We start from the raw sequence: 17,535 nt of genomic DNA on the forward strand, positions 1-17,535 counted from the left end.
GCAATTCATCTTTAAATTAATTGGGATATCTAAAGTTTTTATTACTCCTGAAGAAATAAAGGCTTTTGTTAGGTCATTTTTTTGCTCAGTAGTAGCACTCTGGTAAATAGGCTTATGTTAAAAAAAAAAAAAAAGGTTTGCGAATTAGAAAACAGCCAAACAGCAAAATACACCTCTCAAAAGTTACTAGCTTTATCATTCATCCCTTTCAGAAACAAGAAACTTAAAAATAGTGTCCATATTTTCTGTTCTTAGCACCTTTATTTCCTGGGTTTTACATTAAACAGGTTACATTAAGGTTCATTTGTTTTCCTACCATAAAACCTTAAACCAGCAAATGGAATAATCTGTCACTAAAAATAAACATAAACTATCTATGAACCAGTTTTAGACTCACAGATAACAATCCACACACACTCACATTCCCTCTGACCTAAGTCCCTGATTTTTGCACTTGATATAAAAAATATATTTGTTCAACATAGAAAGAAGAGCAGGAAAAAAAAAAAATAAGACTATATGCCAGCCTAGAATTTTTTAGAACTCCTTGGTCTTCTTTATGGCAGAGGTTCTCAGAGTTTGGTCCAAGGACCCTGAGGGTGCCTCGCTGTGGGCAGATTTCTTCCAATACTTAAACCAAAACAATGTATGGCAACAAAGAAAATGCAGAAGCTGAGGAAAATTCAACTGCCCTCTTTTAGGCCAGGCATTAAAGACATTTGCAAATGTGCAAAAAAAAAAGTAACCACTCTTCCCACTCCCAATTTTTTATTTTGGAAAATAGTTATTTTTCACTAAAAATGTTATTTATGTTAACACAAGTAGCTCTTTCTCTGTTTAAGTGATTTTAAAATGTTTTATTTCTAACCCAGAAATTTTTCAAAATATATGACACACATAAACAAAAGTTCTCTGGGGTCATCAGTTACTTTAAGGGTAAAAGATTCTGAGACCATAAGGTTTGAAAATCGCTGCCCTATAGCCACTGCTCTTAAACCCTCAATGAGTGAACAAACAAAACAGCAGTACAGAGCAATGAATTGACTTTCTCTGCCAAGTAAAATTCAACTTCATAATTCAAACCACTTTATTAAACAGATAAGTACTATAATATTTTAGGAGCTAATAGTACACATCATCTCATTACCCACTGAGTCTCATATTTAATTTTACACAAAGTTTGAAGAGAGCTAGTTAATTTTATGTAACTGCAGCAAAATCCCACTTATATGGATAGTGAACAATTTAATTCCTCTCTACAGACTGAATTAAATTTTTAGATTAAAAATTAGTGTCGTTTCTCCATTTTACATTATCATTACCATGAGTTTTCTGTAATAATTACACAGGAAATTCAGCATATATACTTATTCTGGAAATACTCTTTGAAATTATTATTAAGACTTGACAAAAATTTGGTGTGAAAAAGGAGACATGCAAATAACACATTAAGTAATCATGTATTTTAAATTATTTTATAGATTGGTTTATGCAATGTATCTACCACATTTGGACTTAAAAGTTCAGATTGCTAACTCAACACGGACTTACAAACTAAACTAAGTAGACTTGAAAACAATCCACAGCTGCCTGAAATTCAAGAACGATTTAGTACTTCTTTAAGGGTACAAATCATTAACCTTCGTCCACCTCACCCTCACTTCCCCAATCAAGTTCTTGATTACATCTTCCAGCCAAAATTACACACAGATTATTAGACATACTCAGAAATAGTCACACCGAGTTATGGAAAAACGCCTCTACAAGCTTAAGTGTGCAAATTCTACTCTTTCCTGCCATTGGCATTTCAGAGAGGCATACACCATGGTATCCCTTCCACAACTGTCTAGAACTCCTGCTCAAACTTTCTTCAGCCTTGTATCGTCTAGCATTTTTGTTGCTTTCCCTTGGTTCTTTGAGAAAGGGCTTGTGATACGTGTACCTACATATCCCTACACATCGCTCACTACAGATATATTTCCTATATTACCTTACATAGAGTAAGCATTCAATAAATATACCGTGACTTAAGGTGGAACAGTAGTACTGATAACATAAAGTTGAAATAAAAATAAAGTCTCAAACCTAGAATAAATTCAATAGATTAAAACATGCAGCAGACTAATGCAGGTGGGCGTTCCCAACATCATCTTCTGCCATCTCTATTCTCTGGCCCAGGATTAGGGTTTTTAATTTGATACTCTATTGAATGAACCTGGCAAAAAAGATGACAATCTACAGGGACACTGAAACAGCAAAACAGAAAGGTCACCTCCATAAATCAGTTTACTTAGGTCCATACTTTCGGAGTAGGTAATTTTATTCCCTAGATCTAATTTTTTTTCTCCCCTCTTTTCTCCTCCCAACATTCTCCAAAGAAAACTTACAGGACAAGAATTTCAAAACTACCTACCTCATCGTTTCACCATTATCCATTCCCCCCAATACATCCTGACACATGAAGTAAACAAAGCTCTGTCCCAAAAAGAATTTTAAAAATAGCTACCGTTCTACACAGAAGGTGTGTGTGGAGGGGTGCCTAAACTTTTCAAACTGAAAAAGTTTACACACCGTCCCCCCAAACTCATAAGCAAGTATCAGAGTGATTTAAAAGTTCAGTATCTCCTATTTTTTAACAATATTTAGATTGAAGATGATCAAAATACCGCCATGTTCAGAAAGAAGGAAGGAAGGAAGGGGGCAAAAACTGGAGGTTATTTGACCTGAAAAGGGGCCAATTTCTCATTCTGTTTGTTCCACAACATGTAAGAGACGCATTTTAGAGACAGGCCTCCCCACAAGTAACCGGCAGATATGTGTACAGATCAAACATGCTTTATGTAAAATGGGTAAGATTTAGGCTGGTGAAAAAAAATGAACTCGATAAGCACAGAGTCCCGGGCACTGAATTTCCTTGGTTTTGAGAGCTTACTCAGACACTCAGTTCTCTGGACTAAAATAAAGTTAAGTTCAAGTTCACACTCCAAGGACAATTATGAAAAGAAAACTAGATATGGAAACCTAGCAACTAAGATGCATTTGCAGAGGATAATGAATGGTTTAGGTAGAAATAACACAATACTAACTAATTTCACATATGGATTGTGACCTCTTGCCTGTACAACTGACTTAAGATAAAAATGAATACTCTCTTAAACTACAGGTAAACCTGGACTCGAAGTGCAATGATAAACATATTTTTTAAATGGGTCTGGGGCACATAGGGATCAAAGTGTATTTTCAAGTGAGTAATCATAGCAAACCGCTTTGCCTCCCTCATCTGATGGAAGTTTTATATAAAAGACAAAGGGTGGGGGGAAACAGTCATATTTTTTAAAAAAAGAAAAAAAAAGAAAAACAGGTCGCCGAGAGAGAGTAGAATATACGTGTCTGTGCCTGTGTTTAAAGAAAGGCGGATGAGGGTGCACTGCAGTGGGGGAGAACGCGTTTATGTGCAGCAGGCGTCAGGGTACTTACTGTGCCCGGTTCTCTGTCTGCTCCCGAGGTTACCAAGAAACGCACAGACATGCCCGTTCAGACACAGAGGCAAGAACAGAAATAAAAAAAAGGGGGGAATAATTAGAACACAAGCCCCAAACAGTTTTAAAATGGCTTTTATTTATATAAGTCATTGCACATTCCTAATACAGTGATTTCCTGAAAATTACAGTATTTTGTAAACATAAGATTTACAGTTTAACCATACACAAAAGCCTATTTTTTTAAAATTTCTTGACAGAATAAATTACTTTTTTTCAAAAATTAGTCAAGTGCAATTTTGCCCAATATTTAATGCATACTAGAATTAAAGCCTATGAAACTAAGTAGTAACAGATGCAATTATCAAACCTTTCATTTGAACACATTCACTTTCAAATTTAACTTCTTATTTCGCCCCATTTAACAACATTACTTTCTTTGAAAATTACCCAATTAAGCAGTTAACAGTTTTCCATAATATGGTACAGGCCACTGGCATTAATGAGGCAGTTGCCAAGATGTCAAGATGCCTGCCATCTAAAGAGATGGAGAAATCTACAGATGCCCACGTTAAACCCTGAAAACCTCCAGGGTGAACTGTGTTTCAGTGGCCAAGCTGTGCGACAGACAGTTCCTCTAAGCTCATTGTGTGCTCTCTGAATGGGTTGGGGCTTTCTTTAGCGGTGCACAAACTTTGCAGCCCTGTAAGAGTGTTAGGGCAAGGTCCTAATCTGGCTTGCCCGGCCTCTCACCTCTGTGGTGCTCTGCATCGTGGTGCTTCTTGTCATCTTTAATTGCCAAGTGAGACTGGCCACTCAGAGCACTAGACAGCGCCAGGAGGCCGGCACTGCCGCCGAGGGGCGGGATTCCAGGAGGCTGAAGTCCCGAAGGGTGAGGGGTGAGGGGCACTGGAGGTCCATGGCCGTGAGAAAGATGCTGAGCTTGCAACTGCTGCTGCTGTTGGTGGTGGTGGTGAGAGAGGAAGAGGAGGAGGGAGAGAGAGGGAGGTGGTGGCAGTGGTGGCGGTGGTGGTGGCAACCAGGGAGACAGCAGACGTGACAGGAGAGGATGGAGGAGACAGAACAGGAGGTTACACACACACACACACACACACAGAGGAAGGGAACAAGGAGAGAGACAGGGAGGAAAGAGAGAAAAAAATGTGGTTAGCACTTTCAGTCCATCAAAAGCTTTCATCTGCTCAGTTACCTGATATCATATAATCTTCCCAAAACATAATCCTCAGATTGACACTGTCACCTTCTGGCCTAACTCACCCCCTCAAGGTGTAGCTATTGATTATTAGCAAACTTGGATAAGTTAGTAAGCCCTCACACAGTGGTTAGTTCCATCTCTAAGCGCCTCCAAGGATGAAATCCAGCGCATCACTGAATCTAAGATGCCACAGATTTCAGACCCATTCTGACTTCAGAAAGGTTAAAATAGGAGAGGTGCAGATATGCATCCTATAATACAGTAACTATATTCTCAACTAGTCACCAGTTACTAGGTGACTCCATTGCACCCCAGCATTCTTGCGTTAACTTACCACAACGTTAGGATGAGACAAAACCAAACATTATCTTTAGTTAACGGAACTTAGAAAGCAGGAAGAAGTAGCATCTCTCATGTACTTGTGTGCCCTGAGCTCATCAAGCCCTCACAGAATGGAGGAAGTATTGATATTCCCATTTCACAGATGGGGCTCAAGGCATTGAGTTTCTCCCACCAGGTGGCAGGGAAGTGAAGTCAACGTAGGAAGGACCCTCATGGCTGTGCTCTAGTCACGGTACCACCACATACAGAGGGAGCCCTCTGGGAGCCACGCATGTGACAAATGGAAGGAACCTTAGAGACAAAACTTTGTTTATCCCTTCCTTTCTCCTGAGCCCCATGCCCCAAACCTACCCCCCTCCCGTGTCACAGAGGAAAACACCAGGACTCAGGCCAAGAACCCTGCTGAGGAAAGCACTCCCACCAGATGTGTGGGACTCCAACCATGATGACCAAGTCCCCATTCCCAAATGCCTTCGCCTCTATCACTTAACCCATTCCAGAGGTTAGAAACCTGTTCACATTAGAGTATCACTGCTCTCATATATTATATTTAAGATATGTTGTAGGAAATGAAAAAGTATCCAAGCAATGGCCCTTGCACCATAAATCTGGCCACATTTCAGCTGTCCAACATAAAACTCGTTTTTGATGAGACAGTAAAAACGATTAAAGCTCAATTTCTAAGGTGTAATGTTAGGAAATTCTTAAGATTCTGATTTGTGCTCACTTCCCTGGGACTCAATTACTCGTTTTATTTATTACACCCTTGCACATACTGAATATATTAGATCTTCACACCAGATCTTCAGCAATTTCCACCCTGACCACTGATCTTTGACTGAATCCTAAACATGCTTCCGGCACGCAAGAGCAAGAGAAAGCAGCATCTAAAAGGCAGAAATCGGTATCTATAGTCATTTTACAGTAAATTTTCAACCACTCCTAGTATCTTTTAAAAAAATCTTTAGGCGTCAACCTTCTCTTTAAACCTCCACTCCTTCCAAAGAGAGCACAGTTCTAATGCGAGGGAAACTGGAAAAGGGGTGAGGTCAGAGCAGGCAGCATTAATAGTATTCTTGGAAAGTATTTATAAACTACTCATTCACCATTTGAGATCATAATAGCAACTTCTTTATGCATAAAATCACCTTCCTGTCATCCCAAATACACTAATTCTTGCTCCGTCACCTTTTAAGAGCTTGGCAATAGCAGGACATAAAACTGAAGGAGCTGGCAGCGGCATCACGGTCCACTAGGCATGCTCATTAGCACTTAATTAGGAACTAGACACCTGCCATAAGAAATGTGCTCGGAGAAAGATGAGGAACAGGTCTGCCCTACCAGCGATTACTATCATTACTCAGAGTAAAAGCAATGTCCGGCTTCTTGGAGGGAAAGGCAGTGATGCATACACAAGCGGGTCCAGTGGGGTAATTAAGCACGGCACTGATTAAAGAAGATGAGAGAGGCTAAGCAGAGGGGAAGGAATTTAACTATAGGGTGGGGGATACCAACCCTATCACCCTTGCCTGCACCCCACCCCCAGTCCCCCTCTAAAATCCCCCCCCCCAAATGGAGACACCAAAAAACAACTCCAGACGTGTGATTTTACGTTAGAGCAAAGGCAGTCTCAGGTGATATTTGGATATGCTAGAAGGAAGCAGGTTTTCTGCCAAGCCCAAGTTGGTTTTTGGAAAGATGAACTGGAAAGGATTCTCCGATGTACTATTGAAAAGAAAGACTAAGCTTATAAGATAAAGGGGCTTTGCCACAGCTGTGAAACAGACCTGCAAAGTTAAACTCAACCTTCAGGCAAATAGCTCTCAACAGGGCTATCCAACAGCCTAACTGGCCATGGGTAAGTCCCACCTCTAGCCTGCTCTAGCTTTCCAGGCCCCTTGAAGAGATAGCTCACTGCCCATTATTAGAGGCAATTAGGTTCTTCCATCCTTAGCTTGGCGATCTTGAAAGCTCCTTCTTCCTCCTTTTTTTTAAAAAAGCATAAATCCTATCACAAAATGAAAGGAGTACTAAGTAGGTAGCGACAGGATGAATCATAGCTATTGAAGATGCTGTAGACCCAAGAAACGTGGATACTGCTGCCTCACATTCTACTTCTTTATCCTACCATGCAGTGCTCCTAGATAATATTTCCAGCTTCCTTATCTGGCCTCAGCTCGGAATACACCAGAGGGAGGAAGGGTGGGCGGGCATAATGGCTCCCATTTCACAGATGAAAGAGTGGCTTGCCGTGGGGCTCATAGCCAGAACAATGATTGCAAAGCTTTTATTCCCTAGAACAGCATTTCTCCTGTGACCCCAGCAGCCCAGTACTGTTCACAAGGGATCAGTTGCAGACCTAATGTTCCCAAGCAAAGGGAAGGAAGAGGGCAATCTCTTTCTCCACCGAGGACCTCACGTTTCTCCCTTCCCAGGTAAGGAGATACTCTTGTGCAATACTGCACACCCAGAGACAATCCACATTCACTATTGGGCATTTACCCGGAAATAAAACCATCTTCACGATGCAGCCTCATCAGCAGTGACAGATGGGAATTTGTTCTTAGATTTATGACTCACGAGTGCCATCTCTCCAGTCCCCACTTTCCAATACCCTACATCTGAAAAAGGAAAGTATCTTTTGCTCTAGCTCTCTTCCAAGGAAGCTGATAAAGAAGAATCAAGCTGAAACAGAGATAGTTCCGGCTTCTCTCAGAAGAAGATGCTTAATAAGTAATAAGTGTTATTTCTAAGATAAAAAATTTATTGAAATGAATAGAGGGCCCACATCCAGGAGATTGAAACAACTGACTCCAAAAGGGCAGCCCACTTGCCCCATGTGTCCTAATGAACATTTTTTTCTCAACACGGCTTACCTGGGACAGACTAGTACTCATCACCTTCACCAAAAGGAAGAAACATGAATGTTACTTTAAAATATATGCTACAAGAAAAGAGATCCTGACATTGCTATATAGCCAGCAACACATCAAAAAATCCGATGGCTCTGCCAATTAGGGGAATTTACATGAATCAGTCCTCCATAGACCCAAACTTACCCAAATCATCGGGGAAACTGTAAAATGTTTCTCAACGTGACAGCAAGGCTGGCTGGGAAAATTCAACCTTCTACCCATTCATTAGCTTGCACTAATTAGTAAACATTTTCTTTAAGTTAATGCTTATAGATTTATACACCACAGAACACATAAGCAGCACAGTTTATAAAGCTATCAGAAAAGGCATTTCTGATGAACAATGGTGGTTTGGGGTAACATGTATCAATCTAGACTGGTAGCTCTTTAAACAATTTCAACACCGCTTTCCCCACCCCAGGGACATTTGGCAACACCTAGAGACATTCGTGGTTGTCACAACTGTGAGGGAAAGACCAGTAGAAGTGTTGCTGGCATCTAGTAGGTAGAGGCTGGGGATGCTGTTAAACGTCTTACAATGCACCGGACAGCCCCCAGCACAGAGAATTCACGAGCCCAAAATGTCAACAGTGCTGAGGGTGAGAAGTTCTGGTCTCAACCTAAGCTGGAATTCTGTCCCATTACATTAGAACCCATGTTCTTATATGCCAAAGGACTTGCCAAATTGTTGCTTAAAAAACAGAAGTACTGGGCTTCCCTGGTGGCGCAGTGGTTGAGAGTCCGCCTGCCAATGCAGGGGACACGGATTCGTGCCCCGGTCCGGGAAGATCCCACATGCCGCGGAGTGGCTGGGCTGGTGAGCCATGGCCACTGGGCCTGCGCGTCCGGAGCCTGTGCTCCGCAGCGGAAGAGGCCACAGCAGTGAGAGGCCCGCGTATTGAAAAAAAAACAAAAACAAAAACACCAGAAGTACTTTAAAATATTCACTTTTCACTGTCCCTTCTCCATCGAGTACCTTGTCACAGCTCAAAAAAATGAGCCTCTGCTTCCTAATGCTGACTCCACTAACAATTCGAAACAAAACAAACAATCAGAAACTTCACATTTTACAAAACAATTTGGGAAAAGAGCTACAATGGGAACTTTTACATACTGTTCTAGTGCCTCAAAGGTGATTAGGGAAAGGTTTAGTTTGGGTCATAAGGAGATAACTGTACTTGTTCTTAATCCAAACAATTTGAATAGGCTGGGAATGAGACAAGTAAAACAAACACCAAACACTGAGTTAGTGACACTGAAAACCCGCAAGGAATAAAATAACCTCATCCGTGTCAAACAACAGCCACACATTTAGAATTTTAATTCACATTTTACCCAGTGCAGACTGGGTCAATTTATGTTGCTATATGAAATTGACTTTGCTGTTTACATTCAGAGCCTTAATATAATTGTGCAGTGGTTTCTACATTTTTGTTTCTAAAACAGGTGTAGCACAGGGTTTATCACCACAGAGCTGCCTATACAAGTGGAAAGGACACCGGAATAAAAACGAAGGCCAACGTCCCTCTCATCCCCACTAGATGTTAATAAGTTCCTTATCACCAACCACTGAATTTCTGAAATTTAACCCACTTTATAACCTTTGGGAAAACTATGTCACACAGATCACAAACTGAACCCAACCAGAACTAAAACCATGCCCCAAAATAGCATCTTTAATGCTAAAAGTGTGACAGTAAGTGGCATTTATAGCACTTGGTATTTAAACACTTTTAAAGGGGGGGGAGTGAAAAGTAGCATTTATTGACAGTTCTCTCCAAGTCATTCTTCCTTGATTTTCTGCTATTTCTCTGTTCTTTAAAACACTCAGTTCTTATCTTGGGAGAGTGCAGAAAAAGAAAATGGGTATGCTATGATAAACAAGTGGGAAAAGTGGGGAAGAGCTATGTGGCAGGAGAAACATCAAGGACACCACTACAGGAGTTATCTGAAAACCTCCCATTATGTGGATGGCCTCTCGCGTGAAGGGGGCAAGGGTGATAAACAGGCAGAAACTGCTTGCTGGGGCCAAGAATTCGCAAGCCACTTGAAGACAATAAAATAAATAAATACATAAATCCATTGAGAGGCTCCATCTCGATGCAGGAGCACACAGAAAATGAGATGCAGAAGCAACACTGATGGCCTGTACGTAGGCAGGCACCAGGATGAAGGCCTAAATTTCTGAAAAGGATCTAAACTTGTCTTTACTGCTTCTGCATCTCAGCTAATCCACACAGGCCAACTCATTCTGCATCACCCCCTGACTTATTCATCCTACCTGCCCTGGGTGTCTGTTTCTGTCATGACTTAAAAGACCTAAACTAGAATAAGCTTTTTAAAAGCCTTGTTTACTTAGGTAGATCCACTTATAAAACCATATAAGGTTTCAGTGAAAAGATGCTCAGCGCCATCAGAGAAATGCAAATCAAAACCACAAACGAGGGGCTTCCCTGGTGGCGCAGTGGTTGAGAGCCCGCCTGCCAATGCAGGGGACACGGGTTTGTGCCCCGGTCTGGGAGGATCCCGCATGCTGTGGAGTGGCTGGGCCCGTGAGCCATGGCCGCTGGGCCTGCGCGTCTGGAGCCTGTGCTCCGCGGCGGGAGGGGCCACAGCAGTGAGAGGCCCACGTACCGCAAAAAAAAAAAAAAACAAAAAAACCCACAAATGAGACAGCATGTCACACCAGGAGGGCTAGAATAAAAACAATGGACAATATCAAGTGTTGGAGAAGAAGCAGAGAAACTGGAATTCTCATCCACTGCTAGGGAGAATGTAAAATGGTACAGCCACTTGGTTGTTTAAGCTAAATGGAGTTACCATATGACCCAGAGTTCCATTCCTAGATATAAACACCAGATAAAAGAAAACGTGTCCACACAAAAATTTGTACACAAATGTTCACAGCAGCATTATTCATAACAGTCAAGAGGTGGAAACAACCTAAATGACCAGCAACTGACTGGATAAACAAATGCAGCATATTGATGCAATGGAGTATCATTCATCAATAAAAAGGACTGAAGTATTTGCTACAACATCTATAGACCTTGAAAACATTATGCAAGTGAAATAAGCCAGACACAAAAGGCCACATATCATATGATTCCATTTATATGAAATGTTCAGAACAGGCAAATCCACAGAGATAGAAAGATTAGTGGTTGCCAGGGGGTTGAGGGCAGGGGGCATGGGGCCTGACTACTAATGAATATGGGTTTATTTTTGGAGTGATGAAAATGTTCAAGAATGAGATAGTAGTGATGGCTGTACAAGTCTGTGAATATACTAAAAACCACTGAACTGTGTGTGTTTAAAAGGGTGAATGATGTGGTACGTTAAGTCATCTATCAATTAAAAAAAACTGCATAGATCTAATTTCTAAAATGAGATGCTCAACTTTCTATTCTGAAGATTCTTCTTCTTCCTCTGAAAAGAGGGAAAATGTTATAATGCCTTCTTCTAAGAAATCCGAATAAAAATCATATGAAAATATATGGGGAAACGAACAAGTAGACAATGCTTCAGCTCTGCATTTGTCAGAGATACCTACTTGTACCCTCAGTAAAAAAAAAAAAAAAAAAAAAACTAGCTCGACCTAAAGGAGAGGTAGGATGTATAAAAGACTTCTCTGCGATATTGCACCATCTCTTTGGAAAATTAATAAAAGGGCTGGACTGGTGGAATTTAAGTGGCAGGTATGTCACTAAATAGAAGCTGGTAGAGCTGGAAGATCCATGTTTGTTGTCATCATTTTATTTACTCCGTTTGGTAGCAGGCTATGCATTATTCTCTCAGGGTGAGAGAAAGAAACTTACAGCTGGGTTATTGATGGGCTTTCCAGGGATTAACTGCATACTCATAAGAATAAGAGGCTAACCTCATCCTCTTAAACTTCCTACACTACAATCCTATAGATGTCTGACAGCTACAGCCAGAGGAAAAAAATAATCCAACATTTTTGCTAATCCTTAAACCAATCATCTCCTGCAACAATAGGGAGTCCTTTAGGTCTACAACTCAATCTCTCAAGGACAGAAAGGCTCCTCGGCAGACACATCAGGAGTTTGTATTCACAGCCACCACCTACACAAATACACATAGTCACACACCACAGACCACCATAGACTTCTTTTATTTCATACTAAGTTGTTTTAAAATATAGAGAATTATAAATTTGCCTATGGAACAGGAGTATACACAGACGACCAATAACTGGAGCCCCAAACCTGAGCCCCATAGGCCTTGACAGAAGTTATATTCATGGAAAGTAAGTCAGATCACATCCAAATAAATGAGAAAGGACAAACAACGTTGCTTACATTAACCCCAAATTTCCCTGAGTTCTTGACGTTCATAGCACTGCTATGGGAAATTGTTTAAATTTTCTTATATCCAACAGTCAGCATCAAGGCAGCTATCAGAAATCTGGCATTTTGTGGTAGGGGAACTGTTCATCTGTCCATGTCTTCTAACTCTTCTCTCCTTCCAATTCTATCACAAGGATCCCCGCCACCTCTCAGGGCCAGCAAAAGGCCTGGTGCCCTTTCCTCTTTATGTTGAGTAAGGAAGCCAATGATGCCTTGTCCTCACATTTTTGCTTCTCAAACCCCTCCATCTGTTCCCCTAACTTAACTTTCCCCCCTTGTTCTGAACTTTAATAAGTTTGTTTGTCAAAAGTTAAATGGCAGCGCTTTGGCACTTCTGAGTCCTTATTAGAAATCATTCGAGCACGACAACTTAACGGCAGGAGCAGAGCATCTGGCTGGGTCTAATCTCAAACACCAACATCCATGTAACCACCAGAAAAGACAAAGGAGGAGGTGACCTGCTGCTAGGAGCAATCGCCCCTTCACAGGAGCCTGGCCACCTGGACCCAGAGATCTGCTACTGGTGCCGAAAGAAACCAGACAGACAAAACCTCAGTTCAGGGTGTCAGCACCACATGCTCGTTGAAGGCTGCCAGCCAAGATCTTACCCCCACAAAAGCCATGCAAGGTAAATGGTATTATCCATTGTCCTGCAGAAGGACGCTGATAGAGGTTAACTGGCTGTACAAGGTCACAAAGCTAAAAAGTGGCAGTGCCGGGACTTCCCTGGTCGTCCAGTGGTTAAGAATCCACCTTCCAATGCAGGGGACACAGGTTCAACCCTTGGTCTGGGAACTAAGATCCCACATGCCACGGGGCAACTAAGCCTGTGTGCCACTACTGAGCACGCAGGCCACAACTAGACAGCCCGCATGCCACAACTAGAGAGAAGCCTGCGCCCCGCAACAAAAGATCCCATGTGCCACAACTAAGACCCAATGCAGCCAAAAATAAAATAAATAAATATTTTTTAAAAATAAAAATAAAAAGTGGCAGTGCAAAGTGTCCCAACCAAGTGCATCTCATCCTAGGCCCAGGCTTTGTCCAGGTTAACACAATACAAATGGTCTTAGAAAGATGAGCATATAACACTGAGAAGTTAGGCAGTAGGTACTTGGTTAGAAATAGATATACAACTATGTAACTGTTTTAATAAAGAAAATCACACTCTGCTAATTATTCTTTTACTCTTCTACTTTTTAATCAAAAAGCAACCATGTTTCTTTAGCGGGGTGGGAAAACTTGGCTGAGAAGAAGCACAAGGGGACTTCCTGCGGAGGTGGGAACAATCTGCACCCAGAGAGGAATGTGGGCTACAGGGTGTGTGCATGTGTCAGTGATCAATCTGTACACTCAGGAGCTGTGCACCTCACCTGTGAATTACACATCAATTTTTAAAAAATCTGTGTGTGCACAGGTATGTATATATCCATATCTATATTTATATGATTTATATTAATTATACGTGATATAAACCCAATTACATGTGATATAAACCCAATTAAAAGATAACACTGATTATTTGGAATCCCAATCTCAACTTAAAATCAATTATGCAGTATCAGAGCAGGTAGAAGAGAGCTCTTAGTTCCCACCTCCCCAAATACTACAATGGGGAGTGATCTGAAGAGCCCGTCCGTCAATTTTCCTTTCCTTCAGGTAGCCGTTAGCTATTCCACAAATAAAATGTTACGTCAGTCAATAACCTACTTCGTTTTGAGCATTTTTAATAGCATTCCAAACTAAAAAAAAAATCTTTGAGGAATGCTGATTAAATTGTGGAGACTATCCTGATGTTTGGGGGGAAAAAAACCCACCAAGGTTCAAATAAATAAGTTTCCTTCCCACAATGAACTTGTTTTCTCAAGTACAAGGGAGTTTGTGCCAAACCAAACAAACCCTGTATCTATTAAGATCTCTGCATTTTTATCGTTACAAGAACGTAACATGTTTAATAACAAAAGAGCTTATAAAAAGCAAAATTCAAAAAGTAAGGTTGCAGTTATTAGTCTGCCAATTAGCAAATATACCATCAGTCAAGCTGTTAAAAAAAGTATAACAAAAAATATCTCAATAGTTTCTCCAAGTATCAAATATCTAAGAAGCTTATCTTTCTTAAATACCAGGAATCTATGTAAGTTGAAGGCAGGTGCTGTGGTGAAAAAGATTTAAAATTCAGTATTTTCCGTCAGATATGAGAACTACGTTTCCTATGCTGGTGAGAAATGGTGAGAAATTCACTCTACAAAAACGGAAAAAACTATAACCTCTCTCTTCCTCCTAAAAGAGCAGCCACGGTCCCAGGACACAGCTGAGCTTACCTAGAAGCCTGGTGTCCTTGAGAAGATTTAACTTTTTCCAGGTTTGCTAAAGAGAAATATCTGTAGCCCTGTCAAGCAAGCAGTAAGCTCCTTGATTGTACCTTAAAGGGAATGAGAATGTTTCAGCTCATTTGCATTTTAAAGGGTACTCTTTCATGATCTTTCACACTTGTAATAGATGTCTAAACCGTTAAATTACTATTTCTTTTCTTAGCTTGAAAGTCGATGCAGACGAAGAGCATGGCCTCTCCCAGTGTTCTTTACCCTAAGTCGGTCCCCGAACAATACTGACAGCTGCTATCAAACCGGGCTGCATTTACCCTGCGCGCAGCTGCTGCTTGTAGGAACAGACAGCCTCCCAGAGCCTCCTCCCCTCTGGGGAGACAGGCTGACACACTGCATGTTCAATGAAGGGGTGCAAAGGTCTGCTGAATTGTCAACCCAATTTTATGCTACTTCGATTTTCCAGGATGCGCACAATTCCTTTCAAGCAAAAATCAAGCATATGCCACAGCATGAAACTTATGGTGTGGGATAATTATTGATCAGTACAAACTTTAAAAGAGCCTGCTGACATAAATTAATATACTGATCCAAAAATTACAATTATAAAAGCCGCACATGCCAGTATGCTGAAGACCTGCAACTGGCGTTAAGTCTTGTGCTGGGCCCAATTCACTGATTTGGGTTATTGTTGCTAGCTATCGGAGCTAATCTGCCTTTATAATCTCAACAACATGTTTCCTGGACTAAAGCCATTCATAAAATTAGTGATTCATCTGCCCTTCCAAAACAACCTGCTATTTTTATTTTCTGATTCAACTCAAAATGAGTATTACCTATAAACATCTGGTTAACACAATTTCCTCCTTTCTAATGGATAGGATTGGGCAGTGCCTTTGAGAATGTAAGAGTACAAAGTTTTACCACTGAGAAATGATACGTAAAAATTTAGAGCCTATCAGAAAACAAACATGTTTCACAAAGTGTAACTGGGTACTTGAGAACTGCTTTGCATATGTTTTCCTTTAATCAAAACAGGCTTTTCCATCCTCATTCATCTGGGCTAAAAAATTCTGTGCTCGAGCTACAAGTACAATTTGCTATTAGTCTTTGCTAATCAAACACGGTACATGCAAAAGTACCAGTGAATATTTGATTTGATCTCTGAAATAAAGCAATTCATTACACAAGAAAAGGGTACAGAAGGCAGCAGACAAATGCAGATGTAATTGTGTTTTTTGTTGAATGTGATTAGAGAGCCCACTAAGTAACAGTCAAAAATGTGACACTAAGGGGGAGAGATGCAGAGCCCAGACCTGTGGGGAAGAGGAGGAGGGGAGAATTGTTTATGCAGAGCTAAGCTGTCAAGTGTAATAAAGCAGCTTGAATAAAATTTAAGCTGAAAATCCACTGAAGCTCCCCATTTCAGGGAGGAAAAAGCTATTAAAAGGAAATGAAGGTCACCCTCCCAGTTTATTTCACCTAATTGACTGCCAATAGCTTACCACAGGCAACCCGACTGCAGATCTGCAATTGAGAAACTGATGAAAGGAGAGTTTTCAAGCTGAGGCTCATTCTTTAATCCTCCTTGGCTCTTATGTTTTTTCTCCATCTCCAGTTGGGATGTAATTTTAAACCCTGATGGATTAACTGGTTCCATTGTCTGTGGCCATCACTGCACTATGGCACTCTTAATCCGTACAGCAGCATGTCTAATTATCATTACAAAGTGTCTGAGGGAACTATAAAGACCAGCAGGGCATCTTCTCACAAGCAATTAACATAAATTGATAAATGAGTGATTTGAATCCGCTCAAGGCACTCACATATGAATAAAATCAGCAAGGACGGTCCCTTATTTCAGCTACTTCTTTCGCTTAGTCTGGAAGGGCAGAAAACATGAGAACCGTCCTGGATCCTGCAGTGAGGGGGCGGGGGGATGAACTCATGCAGGGGATGGACCCAACAGTTCACCAGGCTCATTAATGCAGAGCAAATGACTTGTGATTGACAACCAGTTGCCAGCAAGGAGCACTAACTGAACTCGGCCCAGGAGAGTAGAAACCTGGTGAAAGGCTAGAGGGCACTAGGGCAGACAATCATCACTTCTTCAGCGGCAAGAGGGCTTTCCTTTCATTGGGGTGCCACTTAAAAATTCATGAAAGAGGCACAAGAAAAGCAAAACAGTTATGCATAGGTTCTAATACCCTGGGAAAGCAAAAGGCAAAAAAGGAAAAGACAACGAAATGAAATAATGCCGAGCTACGTCTCGACCTCACTGGGATCTAAAGTTTATACAACAGAAGTAAGGAAAGTACGTATTTAAAACCCTTGCCAAAGCTTTAACCTAAGGGAGCAGGATAAACTACATTTATTTTTCCATTGAAAGGAAGATTTATTTTTTCTTCCCCTCCTAAAATTGTCTCTATCATCTCCCTTATGCTAATCTTTCTTCCCCTACACACCTCAGCATACCTGACACTGCCACCCCCTGCCCCCCGCCCCGCTTATCAAATGGGTTAAGATTAAGCGACACAACACTATATATAGATAGATAGATATTAAGCCAACAAATTAAGAAGAAATGAAAGCTGGTTATACACACTGTAGGAGGTAGACCTGGTAGGCCACGTACCCCGATGATGGCATTCAGCTCTGCCATGGTCACCTGTTTGGCACGTTCGACAGCCTGGGCCACCTGCTGTTGATGCTTTGAAAACAAGGAGAAGGAAAAGTGTTAGCAAGGCAGCCAAGACTTTCACTGTACCTTCCAACAATAAGACAAATGCCACATGCGGTGCAGACTGAAGTGTAGTATGTCTTTAAATGTGAACTTGCTCAAGCACACACTGTTCCACAGAACACACAGACAAACGACAAAGGAAAACT

The 17,535-nt window shown here is 41.1% G+C and overlaps 1 protein-coding gene across 6 annotated transcripts in view; it reads right to left on the reverse strand.

Moving 5' to 3' along the window:
- The window catches only part of LOC307054202 (transducin-like enhancer protein 1), a gene marked incomplete at its 5' end in the record, with an annotated part of 87,629 nt that overhangs the window by 39,575 nt on the left and 30,519 nt on the right, over positions 1–17,535 (reverse strand). For 2 of the 6 annotated variants that reach the window (XM_079705792.1, XM_079705790.1), the window contains 3 exons: positions 3,478–3,494; positions 4,233–4,437; positions 17,282–17,356. In XM_079705792.1, the coding sequence (XP_079561918.1) occupies positions 3,478–3,494; positions 4,233–4,437; positions 17,282–17,356 (297 nt within the window). Of the gene's footprint in view, positions 1–3,477; positions 3,495–4,232; positions 4,438–17,251; positions 17,357–17,535 lie in introns of all 6 variants that reach the window. The other 4 variants (XM_079705789.1, XM_079705788.1, XM_079705791.1 and 1 more) reach the window with 3 other exon arrangements.

This window comes from Hyperoodon ampullatus (assembly GCF_949752795.1).
Source record: "Hyperoodon ampullatus genome assembly, chromosome: 6".
Lineage (NCBI taxonomy): Eukaryota > Metazoa > Chordata > Mammalia > Artiodactyla > Ziphiidae > Hyperoodon > Hyperoodon ampullatus.